Source organism: Cavia porcellus, unplaced genomic scaffold (genome assembly GCF_034190915.1).
Source record: "Cavia porcellus strain 051 isolate PalLab524CR breed Dunkin Hartley unplaced genomic scaffold, mCavPor4.1 scaffold_15, whole genome shotgun sequence".
In the NCBI taxonomy this organism is placed as follows: Eukaryota; Metazoa; Chordata; class Mammalia; order Rodentia; family Caviidae; genus Cavia; species Cavia porcellus.
In genome coordinates this window covers 60,099,385-60,121,591 of record NW_026947498.1, presented here as the reverse complement: position 1 = coordinate 60,121,591, position 22,207 = coordinate 60,099,385, and the positions used below count along the sequence as shown (strand labels likewise).

The following is a 22,207-nucleotide window of genomic DNA, read 5'->3' as shown; positions in this document are numbered from 1 at the left end:
CTCAAAAAAAAAAAAAAAATATATATATATATATATATACACACACACATTGTGAACACCTGTTGCAGTGTTTATCTGGTCAAATAATATGATGACATGCTATATACTATATGTAAAATTTAAAAAACATATTTGCTATGGATGTTTAAACCTCACAATTCCATCAAAAATGGAAAAGTAAGAATCTTAGTACTTGATAGCAAATTAGATTCTTAGGAGAGAAATATTCTAATCATAAGCAAGGTTACTGTCATGTTAATGGATTTTTTTTTCTGTTATTGTGAAGAAAGTGGAGCTAGCCTCAGAATTTGCAGTTTCCAACACACTTTTTGCCAGAAATTCAGATTTACCTGGAAGGCTTTGGAACCAAACGATAGATTTGGAAACACCCGAGCAAATAGAGGCTCATGATGAAGTCTATATAGAAGGTGAGAGAATACATTATTAGCTGTGATGTTAAAAGTTCTTAAAGTATTGCATATAGCACAGTCCAAAGTATAGAATAAAAGCTTGTCTTAGTTTCATTATTAATTTTTGTTTCTGCTGTTCTGAAGGTATTTTGCTCTGGGGTTAACTCCATTGTTACATGTAAGGGCATATTTCAAGCCCATTTTCTTTCCTAAACACAATGAGAAACATCCATCCACCTCTTTCCTAGATATTCATCCCCCCAACTCCTCTCCAGCCACACCGGCTTCATTGCTGTTTCTCCAGCACCCTGGGCCCACCCGCTATAGGGCCCTTGCCCCTGCTTTCCCTCTGAGTAGTATAATATCCCGTTTATAACCATGTGGCTCCTCCCTCTCTGCCTTCCTTTGTTCCTATACCTTCTCAGTGAGGCATTCTTTGACTACCCAGTGTAAAACTACAGTACCCTCCTTTCATTTCTATACTACATCTTTCCCTGCTTTGTTTTTCTCATGTCTTTTATTCTCTCTTTCCCATTTAGAATGTAAGCTTCACATTGATTTTTTCCAGTTTTGTTCCTTGATGTACTCCCAACATGTAGAATAATACTTGACACATGATAGTTGCTCAAGTGATATTTATTGTAAAAATTAAGACAGTGAATGAAGAAATTGAAATGTTTAAAAGATGTTTTTGTTTTATTGATAGCCCAAGAATTGGTCAGTGACTGGTTAGGCACCAAACTTCAGGAAGAATTAGCAAGTGATGGAGAAGAGGATGCTGAAAACACTGTGTCAAATGTCATTCCTAGGCCAGAAGCTAGTAGCCATTGGAGATATGACAGGTTTGATGGTAAGACCTTACCTGATTGTTCAAAACTTTATCATCTAATAGATGAATCTAATATTTTTAAAATGATTTTGAATAATAAATGATATATTGTTTGACTTTTATGTGTGCTGTTTAGTTTTATTATTGGCTTTAGCTTTTCTTGATTGATTATAATTCTTTTCACTATATCCTTGGTAAATTTATACCTTTTTTAAATTTTATTTTGGATGTAGTAAAAATACAACAGAACAAGACAGAACAAAGCCAAACAAGACAATGTAGTGACAATGGTACAGAACTTCAAAGCAGGATAGTAGAAATAGGTACTATAGTATATCTCACTATCTTCACAGTAGTTGTCCAGTCAATTAGGTATAGCGAAATCAAACCAATGACAGACCATTGTAAAACCAATTGAAGGAGAATATTTATTGAATAGAGCATAACAATCATTACAAAACATAGCAGTGAAAATAAGCTTTGCCTTCAAACAGAATGTAGAAGGAAATCCCTCTTATTTGCTATATTGCATATGGTCTTCCTCCCAAGAGATGCTCAGAACTCTGTCCCCCGTTGCTGATGGTTTGGGGGCGTAAATGTTTGATTCTCAGCCGGCGCCGATAGGCTCACAGGAGCAGCTGACTGGTTTTTCTCCCGGCTGGCGCCAGCCGCGTAAGTCCCAACATGGCCAAGTCTTGGGTAGCTGCTGGTTCTCCTCCCAGCCAGCACCAGGGGTGCTTACCAAGAGGGCAGGCAAATTGCTTTCTTGTGCAGCCGCCTAAGTCCCAACGTGGCTGGGTCTCAGGTAGCCACTGGAAATTTACGTTTTTAAACATCAAAATAATCTGTTATTATTAATTTTGCTTATGACAATAATAGCAGTTAAGGACTGGTGATTTAGCTCAGCAGCATTCAAGTGCAAAGTTGTGAGTTCAATCCTTGGTAACAAAAATGAAAAAACAATTTTGAATAATAGCAGTTAAAAATACCTTTTACTCCTGTATTATTGGGTGATTACTTTCATGTAGATTACATTTAAACAATATATCATTTTATATTTTTTAAATGATTCATATCTTTATTATGTATAATGGAGGTTATTACTTTTCTAATGTTTTTCTCCTACTTTGGTGCAGCACTAGGAGTTAGAGAAGTTAAATAGTTAACTTGCAGGGGCTTCATAAATGCACTCAAGGATCTGAAGCTTTTTCATCTGAGCATTGCTTTAGGCTGGTGATAGTGAAGGCAGCTCCCATGCATAACTCAAACACCTTTTGTGAATATATCTGGCAACGTTCGCCACATTGAAAACCACAGAATCACCAGCTAAGGATCATGAGCACTGAAAGTTATAAGAATCCTTTAAGATTTTATAATCTCATATACTTTCCTCACCTACCCAGATAGACATTCATCTGTAGTGTCCTTAAAATGTGGTGATAGGTGTTCTGCCTGATGCCTCCTAGTTTAAAGACTGCCTCAGACAGGAGCCAGCCTAGCTGTTGTGAAGCTCTAATCCCAATAGAATTCTCCCTCAGAAGAATTAAGATTTTGACCTTAGTAATTTTTTATCCTTTGCTGCAACAGAAAATATGACCTGTCTCTCTAGAGATCAGTATTTTTCCTTTGCAGGAATTTTAATCGTATCTAACCAATCATATTCTTCAGTGTTTCCAGAATAAATAGTACCAGTACTATCAATAGTTGTTTATGTCATGTGATTTCTAGATATTATCATCCTTGTTGCTGCCTTCTGGACATTTTTTGGTTTACTAGTGTTGTTATTAAAATGGAATGTTTCAGCACTTCTTATTTGTTCTGAGGCAAACCTATGGAATATAGTGATATTGTTACTGCTTTTGATAGAATGCTAATAAGTAGATCTACCTATATCCCTTTATTTGGATTTCTGGTTATTGTCTAGTATCATATCAAACCTCAATCATCTTAACCCGGTAGAAATTTTTTTAAATGGTCAAAATATGAAACAAAAGACTTTCTTAAAAATGAAGTTTACAAAAAATATTAATATGTGAATATATAAGTACACATAGAAAAAAGCACTTAACAATCTAACATCTACTTGTGAAAAAAACACAAAAATTCCTTGATTAAAAAACACTTAAGTTATATATAAAACAAATATCAAAATAAAAAATGTAAAGCTACTTCATTAGAAATACATTAAATATAAATGGATTTAAACACTCGAGTTCAAAGGCAGAGATTGGCAAAAAAGGATTAAAATATATCACATAACTATGTTATCTGAAACAGACTTTAGACTCAAAATACAAATAAGTTGAAAGTTAAAGGATGGATTTTGGGTATATGGGCACAAGCTGAGCCAAGAAGATGGCGACAAATTCAGGCACTTAAACACACTGGGTTATATAGTGAGTTCAAGTGAGACTCTATCTCCAAATTAATTTTAAAAAAAAAAAGAAAGTAAAACATGGAAAAAATACATTATGCAAATAGTAACTAAAAGAACTGGAGTAACTATGCTAATATAAGAAAAAAGTAGACTCTGATGTAAAAAATTGTCAGTAGAGACCAAAAAAGTAAATTTTATTATAGTATAGAAGCCAGTCCACTAAGAAAGCAGCAATTAAAATTTTATGTAATAATAAACAATTAAGAAATATAATCAAAATTATAATAATTGAGTTTGGCCAATAGAGTATTAGATGAAGATCTAATATTAGTTTGAATGTGATACTTTCTATTAAAAATATGTAGATTGCATTCTCTTGAATTTGGTTTTTGAAATGTGACATTAATATATTATCATTATATATTAACATCCAAAACTAGATGAAGCAAAAACTGACAAAAATTAGGAGATACACAAAATTCAGTAACAATAAATAGAAACTTCAATATTTCACTGTCAATAATATATAAAACAACTTAAAATATCAACAAGGAAGATGTTCAGTATCATTAGTCATTAGGGAAATGTAAATTAAATATAGTATGAGTTACCAGGACAGTACCCATTTAAATAGCTTGAAATTTAAAAAACTGGTCATGCCAAATATCAAAGAAAGTAGAGGAAGCTGGACGTGATAGCTGACGCCTGTAATCCCAGCACTCGGGAGGCTGAGGCAGGAGGATTGTTACGAGTTCGAGACCAGCCTGGGCTACAAAGTGAGCTCAAGGTCAGCCTGAACCGCAGACCCTGTCTCAAAGCAACAACAACAACAAAAAAAAAAAAAAGTAGAGGAACTGAAACACTGCTTTGCTAGAAGGAAAATGTGAAATTATATAATCACTTTGGACAATAGATTAATGGTTTCTTTAAAAATTAAGCATACATATATCATATAATCCACCTACTGCGCTTCTGGTATTTCCCAACAGGAGATCTGTATTCATATAGATATTATGACAGTCTTACTTATAATATCCCAAATATGAAAACAAAACAAAATAATTCATCAGCGTATGAAAAATAACCAAATTATGGTGTATTCATACAATGGAATACTGTGCTCATCAAAAATAAAAATCAATAAACTACCAATATCCCAAATAGATAGATAAATCTCAAAATGATTGTGCTTGTGAAAGAAGCCAGACCAAAAGGAATACACAGTGTGTATTTAACCTATGTAAACTAATCTATAGCACAAACTAATCTATAGTGCAAACTAATCTATAGCGACAGAGAGCTCTTCTGTGCTTTCCGAAGCAGTGCAGAGGGCCTGGGAAGGAAGTGAACACACAGCAGCATGAGGACACTTTTTTGGGTTGATGTATATGTTCATTATCTTGAGTGTGGTGATGGCTTTATTAGCATTTTCAGGTGTCAAAATTTATTAAAGACTTTAAACATTTGTGATTCATTTTCAGTCAGTTAAACAGTATGGCTTTATTAGTAGTGTTTGAAAATTTGTTTAGACTGAACTTTTAGATTTGACTGTAAAGAAGGTGTTAGCAATGTGGGTGAGAGTGGTTCTTGACAAGTAGAGCATTTTCCACTCAGCTGAAGATAAGTGCCGAGGGCTGTATTCCTCCAACTGGATTATCATGTACTATTTAACAGACACAGCTTTGTTTTTTCAGTATTCCTCATATAAACATGAATATTATACTAAAATTAATCTTTTAATTTCCCTCTTTTTTTTTCCTCCCAGATTTATGTGGCTATTTGGAGGAAGAAGAGGAAGGTACCGCTGTTCAAAAATTTATAGACCATCTGCTCCATAAAAAATTGGTGGATTCTGGAATGTTGGAAGATCTTGGAATGAAGGAAAACCAAGACAAGAAGCAGAAGGATCCTCGTCTTACCATGGAGATGAGACATAAGCAGGTGGGAGGGAAAAACAAAATTAAAATGGATAACAGGAAGCAGTCTTTGTGTAACACATTTAATAAGCTTAAATAAAGACTTAGGCTTTATTATGAAAAAGGGTGCCATCTGTGATTTGGTTAGAAAGAATAAAAATAAAATATAAGAACTTCAGATGAAAAATAATTCTCATAAACTGAGGATAGGAAACAACTTATTGAAGAAATTACCAAAATTAGAATAATTGATTTTGACCAATAGAGTGTTAAATGAAGCTTTGTAAGTTTCATTGTAATACTTCCTATTAGAAATATGTGGGTTGCATTTGCTTGAATTTGCTTTTTGAAATGTGACATTAATATATTATGAATATTCTGGTGAATATTATAAGGATAATTCTTTTTTAGACAACTGAAATTCACTCATTTTGTGATTATAATTTGAAAAGGAAGACAGATCTGAATTAAATCTAGTTCATCTGTTTTGAATTAGAAAGGCATGCAGGAACTTTTCTTTCTCCAGAGGGAATACAAGGTAGTAGGGGAAAAGACTGTCTCAATACTTTTTGAAGGAACTTCAGGAAATGACCCAGTATTTGGCTCCTGTCCACGACTAACACAGAACTGGAATTAATATGTGGAATTAAGGTATTCCTAATCAGTACTGGGGATACTAGATTAATGAGGCAGGAATGTGACTGTGGTTTGGTTTTGTGACAAAAGGGAGTAAAAGAGGTTCAATGAGATATATGGTCATTGTCTAGGTATCTTATCACAAATGAAAAGAAAGGTAGGTGTAAAGTTAAGTAAAACAGAAGTAAAAAGATAACTTCCTTAATTCATAGCTGATCTGGGCTCTAAAGAATTAATAGGTTTTTGAGGAAAAAGTGAATCTGCTTATTTAAAAATATCAGCAAAGTTTATGTTTTTGATTTCCAAGTATAATCCAGAATCACTAACATATTTAAATTACTAGAAATGAATTGAGGTATGGTGCTCCTTATGGCAACAAATCACTGTTATATCCTTCACAGTGTAGCCTCAAAAAAAAAAAGTCCTATTTTTTCTTAAGTTAGACAGTCTCAGTTAAAAAAAAAAGCAGTAGTTGAACACCTTGGACAATCTTATGAGTGGAAAATCATTTCTAAATAAGAATCTAAAACTTGGGATCTGCCTTCTAGACTCAGCTTTTACATGATACAAATCCTTCCCAGATTGTTTGAGAGTTATCGTCTGCCTTCATATAAAACTTATTGGCCTCACCAGTAAGCAGATGATTTCCCCCTATTTCTATCAATGCACAGGGTAGTTCTAGGTCACAATATTTTATTTTTTAAAAATTTTATTTTAAAGAGAATAAAACCAAACCAAAAAACAGAATAAAACTAATCAGAACAATGAAAGTAATACAGATCTTCAAAAACAAGATAATAGAAAATCAACAATAGCTAACATAATGTCTCTTGTTTTCTTCAAAATAGCTGTCCATACCATCAGACGTAATAAAATCAAACAAAACAAAACAGTATAAAACTAATCAAAAGAATGAAAGCATATTTTAAAGAAGATAAAACCAAACAAAATGAAATAGAATAGAGTCAAAACAGTGAAAGTCGAATAGGATTTCAAAACAGGATAATAATAAGTCAATATATTATTGGCTATTAATGGCAACCATAATGCCTCTTTTTATCTTCAAAATTGCTGCCCATACCATCAGATATAATAAAATCAAACAAGACAGAACAGAACAGAATCAAATAGGACAGAACAAAACAGAACATTGAATAAAACAAAACAAAATAATAGTGGGAACAATATGGATTTCAAAAACAAGACAGAAATCCCCCATATTGTTATCCTTTCAATAGATGCTCAGCCTACTTGATTTAGGCCTACAAAGTCAATCAAACAGCATTAAATTGTTTCATTACCTCAGTTGCTGTCAACTCGGTCTGTCCTCTGAATCAGCTGGTTGCTTGGGTACAAGGATTGTTGTCTTCCAGCTTGCACACCAGTTAGCTCACTGGAAGGGTAAACTGGCTTCTCACCACTCCTCCCAGGCCCAGCATGGCTGCTGTCTACTCGTGGGAAGGGCCAGTTGGCTCATTTCTCTTCCTGGGTCCTGCATGGCTTGCACTAGCTCATGGAAAGGGTAAATTGACTTCTTATCATTCCTCCCAGGTCCAGTATGGCTCAGGCCATGCCATTTTAAAGTGGTTATATTCTGAACTTTGAAATGTGCTCTAAGGTTCTGCCTGAAAGACTGCTTCTCACCCTCTATTCTAAGGTTAAAGAAAATCGTTTAAGACGTGAGAAAGAACTGGAGTGCCAGAGAACGGAAAAGGCCTTGAAAAAATCAGCTTTCTTGGAGGCTCAGTGTCTTGTGCAAGAAGAGAAGAAAAGGAAGGCTCTGGAGGCCAGGAAAGAGAAGGAGGAGATTCGGAGGGAGATGGTAAAGCTGCGAAGGGAAATACTTGAGAGAAGGCGCACTGTGGAAGAAGCCTGGAAGATGTAAGCCAGCGTGCTGAGCAGTGCAGAGTCTGAGCAGTCATTTTGGACGTGCTCTAAAGTTTGTAAAATATATAAACATTGCCATAACAAAACACAAAAAAATTATCTGCTCTTCTACCAATTTAATGAATTTATTTTTCTATGTTTCCTCCTGGTATTAGCCCCTTTCCATACAACCGTAAAATACATTTAAGTTGTTATTCTACTGTAATTAACCACTTCCTGGAGCCCTGATCCCTGCTGTTTTGTTGAGTTCCTATACCATAATTTATCTAATGACCTCCTATGCATTTTGCAAAATGTTTTAGCTATTTTTGATTTTTCAACAATATTTCTGTGTGCATCATTAAGCCTATAGCTTTTTTAATCTTTTGAATTACATTCTCAGGATAAATTCTTAGACATATTACTACTGATTTAAATAATATAGCTCTCTTTATTACTTGAAACATTGCCAAATTGATTTCAAAATATGCTGTACTATACTTATTTACTGCCTTGCTGGCAGTGGGCCAGTTTCCCACACTCTGCCCATTCTTGGAGATTATATCACTTTCAGTATTTTTGCATTTTTAATAGGAATTATTTTAATAAGCATTATTTTTATTATTTTGCATTTCTTTTGTTGGGTAGTATATTTAAGGGTGAACATGTTTTCTTATGCCTTCCTTTTACAGTTCAGTAATTGTGCCTTTTCTTACTGTGAATTGTTAGTACTTTATTTTCTGATAATCATAGAGTAAGTCACTATTACCTTTTTGCCACTGACAAAGGAAAAATACCTGACATAAAAGGAAAATGAAAATAGTCCCCACAGGCTATAGTACTATTATCCATCCTTATGCAGAAAATGAGCTTCACATGTAAAATAACTAATGTATTTATTCTGAGAAATGGCACTGATGCATGAACTGAAAAAGTCTTGGAACAACGCGACTAAAGTGTCTGAATATATTCTTACTAAAAAGCCAGAAAGACCTATTAGATAATGTTTCCACCCGCATCAGCCTACACTGTCTTTCTCCCTGTGTTCTTGATTGCTCTCATTCTGCCCAATTTAAAACAGCTCTGCAGTGGACATGTGCTTCACTCCTTCAAGTGCCAGGCTCATGTCTCCTCCAGGTGCTGTTCCTTTCAGAAAGCAATCACCAGTGTTTTAGTGAGTTCTTTCTAGGGTCAACCTTGCTTTTCAAATTGCTCCCAAACCCTGGAAAAACTAGGTTGACCTAAGATAAATGGTGAAAAAAAGTAATGGTTGATGGTAGCAGGATGTTGTATTCACAGTGGGCACTTACAAATGTTCTCTGACGAGTCATTTCTTACAAAAGTTGAAAGCTTACCCATAGTTACAGTGTGACAGATAATGGGCTCTGCTTCTAGGTAGATGAACTGATTTAAACTTTCCAAACAGCAATTTGGCAATAAACAACAAACAAGAGACCACAAATGGTATTTTCCCTTGGCCTGAGAATTCTGGTCTTAGGAAAATAGCCCTAAGAAAATGATCAGAAATCCAAACAAAGATTTATGTACAAAGACAATTAAAATAAAAGTTATAATAGACATTGCTATGAAATTAGTGAAAGTCAATTTTGATAGGGCTTTATAACTTCTAAGCTATCTGAATCACCTGTATTACATAATTTTAAAGTGTTTCCCTCAAGATGCTTATTAATTACAAAGGGAAAAATGCCAGAGAACTCTCTTTAACAAGGTGTAAAAGGTTAACATCACCAGTAATAACATTGTGTGCCCTCTGTACCATATATTAGAATATGTCTGTAATTAGGCATCCCTCTCAGTCTCAATTTTCTCAACTGTAAAGTGAAGACTAGGTGACTTGGCTATTTTCATAGTTTGTTTGTGGCCACACAAGGAATCTTGATTTCTGACTATCATTAATAGTACTGTATCATTAATAGTATGGTCAGTTCCTGACTCACCCAGAGCTGTATTCTGGGAAAAGCTTCATAAGTGAGATTCATTGGAAAGTCCAATACAATGAGTCTTAATGGTCCTGTATAAAATATAAAGCATTGGGGGATGGAGGTTTAGCTCAGCGGCATAAGCGCCTGCCTTGCAAGCAGGCAGTCGTGAGTTCGATCCCCGGTACCGATAAAAAGGAAAAAGACAAAAAAAAAAAAATGTAAAGCATAAAAAACCCAAACATGCACACATAAAAACACTAAGTCCTCAACTGTACCGTACTACTATACACTATTGCACTGTGCAGGAAGTACACAGCAGCACAGCTGTGACCTTGTCTGGTGACACATGAGCTGCTGCCATGATTTGTTCATATCTATGAATGTTGATAATGTGAGGTTGGTTGGTATCTATGAAAATTCGTAACTCGGATGTTTGTAACTCAGGGACTTACCATATGTACTTTATATATTTGTACCTATATAGTTAACCATACTCCAGTAAGAAGGTAGCAGCTGTGAGCCGAGGACCTTGGTGAGGACAGACAGACAGAATGGCAAGAAAAAGGAGAGACAGGAAAGAGTAACACAATGACTAAGAGCTTCTAGATTTGCTTAATGTCTTTCCTTGGTCATTAAAGTTCTTATTTTTTGTCTTTTGGCTACTTTAGAGTTACTCTAGATTCTCCTTAATAACATTTCATTCTTTTGTTTTTCTTCCTAGAAACCTTGTAATAAGACTCTCACTCCTTTCTCACTTGAGAATCCTTTTTACTTCCTAATAAGAAGAAAGAAAACTTACTTTAGAGAATACTTAATAGTTGTTAGTTTTCAAATTTTAATCAAAGGATAGCTCAGTGTTAAATTTTAAAAATGCTTTACTGAAATACCTATAGGCCTTTCTATTTGTCAAGGTACTTTTTAACAGTTTTATTTTGTATAATCCATATTTATAAAAGAATACGGCTCCTCCCCTTAAAAAGCACAGTTTTAGAACCTGATCTAAATATGTGTGTCTGTTGAAGCAGAATTCACTGTTCGTTCCACTAGAATGAGTTGTAGTTTCCCCATTATTAAATCCATTACACACACATGTATTTTAAAATTGTTATTAACAGGGAGAGGAAACAGCAAGGAAATCTTCAAAAGGATCCAGATAAAGACATATTTCCAAGTGCTTGTATTCTTCTGGATGGAGAAAAAGCGGCTAAAGAAAGAAAAAGGGAGCTGAAAGAGCTACTAATCCAAACTTTCAAAGAAAATCACCAGGTCAGTGTTACAGTGTCTCTTTATTCAGCAGTCTATAGTAGAAAGGAAAAGAAGCTCATCAGAGGTGAGACAAACATTAAGCTCATGTGAGTCTCATCCTAGGTAACAAAATTGCCCTGCCATTTGTTATGTGGAGCCCAGCTAACCTGAGGCACAGACCCGTGCACCAATTCCTGTTCTGGGACTCTTTTTTCTAGAATGTTTATATTGTGGAGAATCCTGGGGAAATGAAAGGATAAATGTAGGGCTCCTGACTAAGTTACCTTCTTCAAGTCACATTTAACCTGTTAGGTGTCTCTCTGGCAATTTTTGAAAGCTTGTCTTCTACTTTGACCTAACTTCTACCTTGGTCCATTGTATCTGGGTTATTCAGAAAGTATGAGAACAAGTTACTTGCTTTTGGTAGCTCAGATCCTAAGGCAGTGAGCCACTTTCATCTGTGCTTCTCTTTATATTGGTTTGCATTTTTAAAATTTTACCTTTTCTTTCATTTTTGATTACTATGAAAATACTTGATCAATTTTATATTGATGAATGAAGGGCAGTTGGTAACATCTGAATTTGGGGCTGATAACATTTCATGTAAAATGAATTACTTGGAAGGCTTATACATAAGATGGTTGGATAACAGAAGAAAAATACAGCATGTTTGTTTTCTGTCTCTTAGAACAACCACTTTAGGGCCTTAGGCCTTGCGGAAATTAAGTGAGAGTTAGTAGAATAAATATATGAATGAATGGATTTAATAAGAGAAAAGAGAGGGGCTGTGGATTTAGCTCAGCGGCATGAGTGCCTGCCTTGCAAGTGTGCAGTCATGAGTTCGATCCCTGGTACCGATAAAAATGAAAAAGACAAAAAAAAAAAAGAGAGAGAGAGAAAAGAGAATATTAGAAAGATATTGAGAGAGCTTGATAAATGTGGCAATAGACTTCTAAGGGCCCTGGAAATCAATAATAGAAATTTGAATATAATATGGGCACAAAAAATATACAAAAAGGATTAAGGTAGTCAAAGTGATTTTAAAAAAAGAACTTTTGAAGGTGGAATCTGGGACTAATAGGCAAAAGTCATAATTATTCAGCTAGAAAAAAATTGGTGACAGTTTTCATTTTCAGGAATAAGAGAAATGTGGTAGGAGAGCTTGTTGAGTTGAGACTGATATTTGAGGATGATGAGAAAGTTAGATCTACATTTTTCATGAGACAGAATTAGTGTGTTCTACTATCATGATAGTAAAGATTTCTGAGAGAAAACAGAGAGAGGAATAAGTGTCCAGGGGCCATCTTGAAAAGACATCCCTGAAAAGTGCCATGGATGTTACCCAACCAGTGAGAACTGAGTAACACATGAGTTCCACAAATTTTAATTTTTGAATTGTATTAAAAGTTTACTGTATATTAAGAAATCAGATATGTTTTAGATGATACTTAGACATGAATGTTACACATAGAGTTTTACAAAATTAGTGCCCCATCTAAAAAATAGATTACTTGACTTTAAAAGGACATGTCAGTATACTTAAAAGGGAAAGTGACAGATTGTGAATATGTTCTCTCCACTTTGCCATAGATTCTGCTTAATTTTTACCTATATCTTATTACATTTTAAGCTTTTATTTTGAAATAATCTTTGGCATACAGAGTAGTTGCAAAAGTAATACAGAGTTCCTAAATACCCTTGAGCCAGTTTTTCCTAATGTTAAAATCATACATGAACATAGTGTAATTACCAAACTGGGATGTTATGGTGGGTACCATACCATTAAATATCATTATTAAATCAGTAGACCATTTTAGAAAATCACCAGTTTTTGATGCTGTCCTTTTTCAGTTTCAAGACTCAATCCATGATTCCATGTTGCATTTTATTATTACGTCATAATTATTTACATCTTCTTGCTCTCCTGAGTATGTGACAGTTCCTCGGTTTTTCCTTATCTTTTAAAATGCAGAAAACTGACCAGTGTTTTGTAGAATGTCTCCCAACTTGGGTTTTCAGCTTGACTGTTGTGCATGTTTTTTGGGTGAGAATACTATCAGAAGTATGGTTTCTTGATATGTGACATTGGGGACTTCATAGTCATTGATGTTAATCTTGATCACCTGATTAAGTTTGTATCTGCTATGTTTCTCCATTGTAAAATTACTATTTTCCTTTTCATAGTTAGTAAATGTCCTTATTGTATTTTAAGACTATTATAAATACCCTGTTTTTCCTTAAACTTTCACCCATTAATTTTATTTATATAATTTGATTTATTTATTTATGGGGTTTTTTTTGTTTTTTTTTTTTTTTTTTGAGACAAGTTCTCACTATATAATTTAGGCCTGCCTTGAACTCACTATCTAGCCTAAGGTGACCTCGAATTCAATGATCCTCCTGCCTCAGCTTCCTGAGTGCTAAGACTACAAGCAGGCACTTCCACATCCTGGCTCACCAAATAATTTTAACAGCCAATGGTAGATCTTGACTGTAGCAATTATTAAGATGTTATTTTTCTAATGATTTTGTATTTCCCTCATTTCTTTAGGAGTATTCATTGAAATTCTTTTTTTCCACCATTATTACTAGACATTGAACCTACACACATGTGAGACAAGCTTTGTGCCACTGAGCTCCATCTCCACCCCTTTTTATCTTTCATTTTAAGACAGGCTCTTGCTGTGTTGCCCAGGCCGGCCTTGAGCTTATTATCTCTGCCTTAGGCTATCTGTTAGCTAGAATTACAAGTGTGTACCACAATGCCTGACTTCAGATTCTTCTAGAAGGAAGGATTATCCCTTCTCCTCCATTTATTCATTCTTCATTTTTTATGGTCTCATTGATAGTTATTCAAAGATTGCTCCTCTGCCCTTTTAACAGGATTCCGTCTTTTTTTGAGCACTTCCTGTGTTTATGGCACTACCAAAAACCCATTTTAATTTTCACTGCCCCCGTCTTGCAATCAACCATTTCTACACAGAACCTTGGTTCCATTTATTGGAGAATGGTCTTTAGAAACCAAATCAGTTGCTTCTCAGTGTTGAGTTGTCATTGTTTCTAGGCCCTCATAGCAGTGAGAGTTGTGCATACGTACACATCGTATTTATTTCTACATTTGTGTATTTGTATACATACTAAAATGTACTGACATCTACTGATCCATCTCCTTTCAGTACAACACAGGACTGACTTCTGTACTATCCAAGTCTATGCTAAGTAATTGTGTATTCATAATGATGTTTTCAATGCTAATCTAGCATCACAGATTTCAGGGCAGCTTTTCCTTCTTGCTCATTTGCAATTCCTTTCTCTGACAATGAGAAACCTGGATCTTCTTATCCACATTCTATTTACGAATTAGTTCAGTCCTTCTATATTACAAAAGTAGTTTCAGAGGTTCTAACTCAAAACAGCATGGAAGCAAATGTACTAACTAGAATACAGTATTTTTACAATTATTTTATCTTAGGCTTAGTATTCAGGCAAAATATTATTTTCCAAAGTTATTTGAGTTTGTTTTTTCTTGCCTTTCTCCTTCGGTGTGACTGTATTATCCATTTGTGATGTGGTTAAGAATCTTTCCCGAGTGTATGTAAGTATTAGTGAGACATGGTAAAAATCCTTGCGCCAGACTTTCACTTTTTTGCATAGACTTGTCTAAAGATAGGATGGTGCTCTAGTAAACCCCACAGCAGTAGGTAGTGCCTCTGGACTCTTTATAACGTAATCTATTCCACATTCCTAGCCAGGTTCAAAAGCAGCTGTCCTGGGTAATAAAACCTGGATACTCAACAGCCAATATACAGACATAGAGAGAAAAGGAGGGCTGTCATGGTTAGTGTCTGGAGTCCCCCAAAGCCTCATGCAGTCATGAGGGTGGGCTTTTTGGAGGTAGCTGAATCTAGAATTTGAGATTGGCTCATTGTCCAGTGCTGGGACTAGTGGGTGTGAGTGCTACACCTCCCCTAAGGAGGGTAGCCTGCACACTATAAGGGGTGGAAAGAGACTTGATCCTCTCTTTGCCCCTTTTGCTCCTCCCTTTTTTGCTCTTGTTGTATTTGGTATCTCCTACCACCATACCACCATGAATGGCTGTCCCTCCGCCATGCCACCTTGTCTTGGAGGCAGCTGATTATGGACTGAAACCTCTACGAACTGTGAACTTATTTACTTATAAACCTTTTCCTTAATTTTGGGCATCAAGTATTTTATCCCAGCAACAAGAGAAGTAATTAACACAGGACAATGTCGAGGTGAGCAGCTGGATCACTGGATGCTCTCAGCAGCCTTAATTTCTAGCATTCTTCAAGTCCTGGACTCAGTCATTCTATCTTCAGACTCTGGATTTGATGCCCAGTGCAGAGAAAATAAAATAAACAAACAACAACAAAAAACCAAGTTCAGGTGGCACACTCTATGCATTTTTCATTTCATTGCTCTCTTTATTGCATCAGAAACTTACTTTGGTATAAAACTTCCTACTTCATCTTTCTATGTTCTCTTTGATCTTGTAGTGAAATCTCTTGGGGAGATTCGGCAATCCTTATGTCATTCCTAATTAGCAGAAACAACAAGGGATTAACTATGAAAGTCTTACAGTATTTGGAAAGTGGCTTAATTCTCACTCTATTCTATAATATGTTCTTGTTTTCTTAATAAGATTAGAAACCCTATGATCTTTCCTGATTGTGAAAGTTGAAAAGAATAATGAAAGATGGGGTGGTACTAACCTAAATCTTAACTCTCAGGGGGTGGTAAGATTCTTATTTACTTATTTGGTTAGGTTTTTCTGTTAGAGAGGAAGATACTGACCCAAAGCAGTGATTGTTAATGTGTTTTGCTTGTGGTGTTTCTCCTTCTAAAAGTCCACCCCAAACTAAACCAAGGAAACAAGAAGACAAATGGAAAGGAATCCTGTACTTTTTTATGCAAGATTATGTAAAAAAAAAAAAACCTTTAAGTATCTCATTAATATAGCATGATTCCTTTCTAAAGAGAATAGTCTTATATCAGAACTGCCTACACACTACTGAAGCAAAATCATTTTTTAATGATATATACCAACCATGCTTTCCCCCAGGATCTTATGTTTATAGATAAGACCAGTGGAGAAATCCTAGTACACATAGGGAAATATGGGTACTCGTGAAACTCTCCGTCTAGGGTTACTGCCAAGAGCAATGTGTGGTACACATTTGAGTAGGCATTTGAAGCATTGTTCTGTATTATTTTACATAGGCTATGCTATAGAAATTTTCCAACTAAAATTTTATCAGATTGCCCAATGAATTGGCTTGTTTGTTTTGCTGTTGTTCCTTCTTCCCTTGCTCTGTGAGTAACCTTGATTTTCCATTCTCACAGAGAGGACAGTGAAGGCTAATTTACCAGAATCTCGGGCCATTCAAAGTGCAATAAGGTTCCTATTCTTAAGTATATGAGGGATTTTTGGAGGGTCTCTCGAAAGCAATTAAATTTCCTCTCAAAAGCATTAAATTTTCCTCTTAAAAAGTTAATAAAAGAGCTCTAGATGTGTCAAGTGAATATTTATAAGGCTTTTGAGTGGGTAAAGAATATATGACATCACATCATTGTCTCACTGTCAGACTACCTAAAAGTGAAGTGAGCATCTGTAGGATGTATTTATAGGTAAGCTTTGTTCTTGGCATAGCTTATATGTATGACCAGAGGTGGAAAGTGTAGGCAGTGAGTATGGATTGGTGGAGATCGGGAAAAAAAGTCTCAAAGGGAAAGAGAAGCAGTGGGGAACCCACTAAAGATGCGATGGCATCATAGGAATTAGTCGGGGCTGTGTTGGAAAAGGAGTCCTATCCTTACCGTGCCAGGTTATATCTGCGTTTATGTCATTCTTCTTTACAAGAGCCTAGAGATTTTTGTTGGTTAAGAATCTACTACCTGGAGCCAGGTGCAGTGGCACACACCTTTAATCTGAGCTGCTTGGGAGGTTGAGACAGGCGGACCACAAGTCAAAGCTAGTCTAGGCAGTTTAAGTGAGGCCCTATCTCAAAATAAAAATTTTATAATGGGCCTGGGCTGTAGTTCAGTGGTTGAGCATTTGCCTAGCATGTGTGGACACTGTATTCAATCCCTGGTATTATAAAAAATACTAAATTTAAATTTGAAAAAAGCACTTACTATTTACTAGACTAAGCAATTGCTTCTTGTGATTTTGCTTCTAGAGTGAAACAGAATGACTGTTAGATAAATTCAGCCATATTTTTGATTGAAACTCTTTAGCAGAATTAAGAAGAATTTCTGTATGTTACTGGTACATGTTGATATATTTATGGGTACAATGATATAATGTCTGTCTGGGATTTATTTTTAAATACTCAGGGAAAATGTGGTTAGAGACAGACAGAACATGATTGACAAAATGTTGGTAACTTTTGATGTTGAAGGAAGGTTTATTTTTGTTCTGCTTTTGGATATGTTTGTTAAATTTTTGTAATAATAATTTTTAATTATTTTAAGAAGAAAAAGAAAAATTTAAATCGAGGCCTCTCTTCCTTGAAACCTAACAGCAAGACCAGTTTTTAATACTGTGTTTTGGAAACTCGGTATATTGCCTCTAATGTAATTCATTATAGGAGTATGTATGTATGTAGTTGTATGTATGTATGAAGTTGCAGGGGTGCTATGATTTCTTCTCTATTTGAGGGTACAAAATGGAGAAAATCGAGATTAGGATGGTTCACGGAGTACTGCTTTTCCATTGCAAAATTTAGGACTGGCCCTTCCCAACGGAGACTTACTTGGCCATGGTAAAGATCTTTATCTCCCCAAATCACAAACTCTGTAATATCTGTGGGATCTTTGGCCCAGCTACAGTGGTCCCCAAAAGCAAAAAAAAAAAAAAAAAAAAAAAAGAAGAAGAAGAAGAACGAAAAGGATTATTTGTTGTGTAGCAAAAGGAAGTCTGTTCCTAGACAAGCTAGAGGCCAGGGATGGGGGGCTACACATTTGAACCTTGGCCAACTCCCCTAAACCACCAGTTGCACCATTTTGTTCCATTCAGCAAAAATAAATTGTAAAGTTGTTGACATTTTTGTCCTCTTTACAGTTCATTGTTTATTTTTCCATGACGAAGAATTTTGATGCAATTATCACTGAGCTTTCTGACAAAAAGGAAATAACTGAGGAATTTTGATGAGTTACCCACTTCATTAATCAGAACAAGCATCTCTAGTGACAGGGTTAGAATTACAATGAAGATTAGATAGCAAATTGCTGTTCCACCTAATGTCAATCATTTGCAGTGACAGCAGTGTGATTACACTTCAGGGAAGAGCTTTTCTTGCCAACAGAATGAGGGCAACTCTAGTGCAGGTAATAAATTAAGCAGGGCGAGCTGTCATCTTTTCTCTTGTGTGGAATCCTTAACAACCAAATGATGTCTTGTGGAAGATTTGAGGACAGGAAAGCATTTTACTTTAAAGCTTTCTAAATTTCACATTGTAGTATTTTTTCTTAAAAGCTACTATAGGAACACTTTATCCCCACAATGATTTTCTATACTTCATTTACCTGTATCAAGCCTTAATTATCACTACAGCTATGATAAAGAGATGGCTGAAAATAAGAAAAGAAGGTAGGATTATATTTGAAAACCTATCATAAATAAAAATACAGTACAGAAATGTTGTAGGGAAAAGTGAAGAAGGTCAGAGTAGTTCTTCACTAGTTAAAAGTTCAAGTTCTCGTGCTTAAACAGAATGCATTCTTCCAGTTACACTGTGGTTTTAAACGTTGAATAGAACAGAATAAAGGAGTAGAGCGCCTAGTATAGAACTGAAAAGGAGAAGCAGGCACCTTTGGGCCCAGCAGGGAGTTCATTAGTGGGAAAGGAAGAATAGGAAGAATAAATAGATCATGTCTGTGAAATATGCCACCTCTCATCCCTTCTTCAAACCATCAAACAAACAAAAAAACAAGTAAGAAAGGCTAAGAGTGTATTCCTTTTCCAAGTATTTTTTTTCCAGGCAAGTTTATGAGACTTATGTTTACCTAAAGAATATTTGATATGTCAGGTATAACTAAGCAGGTATCCTTGATTCATACTGATATATATATATATAAAATTTTATATAAATATATATATTTTAATAGACTTGCTTTTTTGAGCAGGAAAAAAATAGTAAGTTACTTTCAAGAAAGCGGCTGCTCAGTGACACTGTCTCTTTGCTGGTGTTAAAACTTCTGTGTAGTGAAACTTTTAAAACTGAGCATTTTACTGGGTGTGGTGGCACATGCATGCAATTCCAGCACTTGGAAGGCTGAGGCAGAAGGATTGACATGAGTTCAAGACCAGCCTGGGCTACATAGTAAGTTCAAGAGAACATAGCGAGTTCAAGATCAGACCCTGTCTCAAAAGAAAAAAAAAGAAAAGAAAAGGAAAAAAACTGAACATTTTGCTCTAAAAGCCTTCAATACTTTTAAAGAAATATGTGGAGTACAGAATTTATAAACCCAAATTTTCCCCTCCTAAATTCAAGTAAGTTTGTTACCAATGCTGTTCTCCCAATGGTAAGTCATATAGTTTTCTTTCATTATAAAAGAGTTTGCCCTTTAATTGTAGAATGTAGTTACCATCCGTAATAGAATCATCAAGATGCCTGAATGTTTCTGTTTTAGCCTTGGGTATATCACTAAAGTACGCTTTACAGTACTTTGTGAATTTAGTCATTAATTCTTTCTTTATTGAACATGGTGAGGTAAATTGGAAGAGTATGTATGATTTTTTCATGTTGTAATGATGATCCAAGAATCAAAATAGTACTTGCATAAAAATAAAGTATTGGGGATAAAGCCTTATCATAGGTCACTTGCCTAGCATATAGGCCTTAGATTTGATTACCAGAACTGAAAAAAAATGCAAATTGCTTTAAACTTTACAGAGAAGAGGAATATAAAAATTCAAGGACACTACTAATGGTGCTATTATTGTACAGGTGGATTATGTTTATGCTGTTGCATCATTAGAAATAATCCAGGAGTTAAAATTAGAGATAGCTATGCATAGTGTATTTCATCAGTCATTGAGTAGGAATCTCTTAAATCTGGTAAATAGACATGGGATATTTTCTTGTGATTTTAGCAAACTATTAACACTATTTTTATGTGGGCTTTTGTGCAATAGACAAATAATGCAAACAGTTCCCCCAATCTAGCGGCTATATGTCTTCCCCTTGTTATGACTGAAGCATATCCTATATTTAACAAATCCTTTTCCCTTCTTCCTTCCCTACCTCCCTTCCTTCCTTTCTTCCTGCCTTCCTTCTAAGAGATCTAAAGTGCAAATCTGGAAAATGAGCATTCATTTCACATGGAAAGGGGATAGGTTTTTAAAGTTTGCCGTGGTTTCTCCCAATAAGAAATTATAAGTTTGTCTAAATGGGAATATAACTGATATCCTGTGTAGAAAACAATTCTGCCTAAATAGTATTTCCAAGAATCCTAGCATATGCTTTCTTTATATACCTGTATTTTCTCTCCTGATAGCCTCTCAAAATTAGAGATTATATCATAAATGATTTTGTTCAGAGTTGTCAAATTCAAGCATAGTGGTACTTAGCATATGTCGAAATAGTGAAAGCTGAGCATTTTCACAAAGAAGGAAACAATAAAGCTGACCTAAAATCTCTGAAGTGACACTGCGCATTCCCTGTACTCCCCATGAAATCATTTCCTATGAAGTTACCTTCTCTGTTAGTCTTCCCACGCTCAGATTTATCATTTCCATTTAGGCCCTATTCCCTTTTTTTCCAGTTGGCTCACAATCTAGTAAAAATCAGTAAACTGATGTTTGTGATATAGTGTCATGAGGGTTTTGACTACAGGAAACATAGAATGTCCTGGGAACAGAGCAGGTTAGCATTTACATTTTTGAGAAGGATTTTAATACTTCTTGAGAAAGGTGACTTCAGACAGAAAGGAAGTAGAGAAGAAAGACAAAGAAATTAGTAGAAAATCGCAGGTAGCCTACACATGTAGTCTTTCTGACCTGCTGAAAAGCCCTAGCATAGTCAGCCCAACTAAAATTGTTACTTTCAATGTTCTCTTTCTGGAAACATTTAATCCTCCCTGGATCTCCCATGTTCACTTGTATAGAATATCAGTGGGTCTCAGCAACAGCGAACTGAGTGGCTGGCATTTTAAGCTCCAAGGCAGCCCAGAAGTAGCCCTTTCAGATCTCTGAAACAAGTCCCTAGTTCATGTTTCAGATGTGACCTGGTATTGCAGTTCCTCAGAGGCCTGGTGCCCTACACTGAGAACATATTATGTTAGTTTAAGTCATGAAATTCAAAAGACCTCAGCTGTATAACTTGACTATTTCTCACTACTATAACCATAAAGGAATTGTGTTTTCTCTGTTCTCTTGTGAAGACCAGTTTCTAAATTTGTTAGAAAAAAGTGGCCAGAGATTTAGCTCAGCAGCATAAGCGCCTGCCTGGCAAGTGTGAGGTTGTGAGTTCAGTCCCCAGTACCACACACACACAAAAAAAAGATTAAGTAAAAAGCGTATGGGGAAAATCTGAGCTGCCTCACTAGGACTGATTAGTGGTGATTTTCCAAATATTTCCATTGCAGTGTCAGAAACGGTATTTCTCTGCCTGGCACAAGCTGATCATTGATCATAGGATTAAGCTGGGGAAAGCTGGGACCCTGTCCGACTGGAAGCTTCAACTGAAGATCCTGCGAGGCTGGAGAGACTACACAAGATCCCAGAAGCTGAAGCAGGTGACTCAAGCCTTGGAAAATGATCTTAGGGAGGAAAACAGGTACCATTATTTATGCCATGAAAATGCATCTTGTGTGTTTATCTAGGGCATCTTCCTCCAGAAGAATCCAGAAATAAACTTTAAAAGCACTATTTACTGAAATCGTCTTATCCACTTATAGAATATGGTAATCACAATTTTTTTGTACATCTGCAAAACTTTTAACTTAAAACTATAAGCAGA

At 35.5% G+C, this 22,207-nt stretch overlaps 1 protein-coding gene across 4 annotated transcripts in view; it reads left to right on the top strand.

The window, feature by feature from the left end:
- Positions 1–22,207, top strand: part of Ccdc191 (coiled-coil domain containing 191) — an 89,678-nt gene that overhangs the window by 14,857 nt on the left and 52,614 nt on the right. For all 4 annotated transcript variants that reach the window (XM_063224994.1, XM_063224993.1, XM_013151838.3 and 1 more), the window contains 6 exons: positions 287–428; positions 1,117–1,260; positions 5,382–5,557; positions 7,826–8,049; positions 11,093–11,243; positions 21,834–22,024. In XM_063224994.1, the coding sequence (XP_063081064.1) occupies positions 287–428; positions 1,117–1,260; positions 5,382–5,557; positions 7,826–8,049; positions 11,093–11,243; positions 21,834–22,024 (1,028 nt within the window). The remainder of the gene's footprint in view (positions 1–286; positions 429–1,116; positions 1,261–5,381; positions 5,558–7,825; positions 8,050–11,092; positions 11,244–21,833; positions 22,025–22,207) is intronic.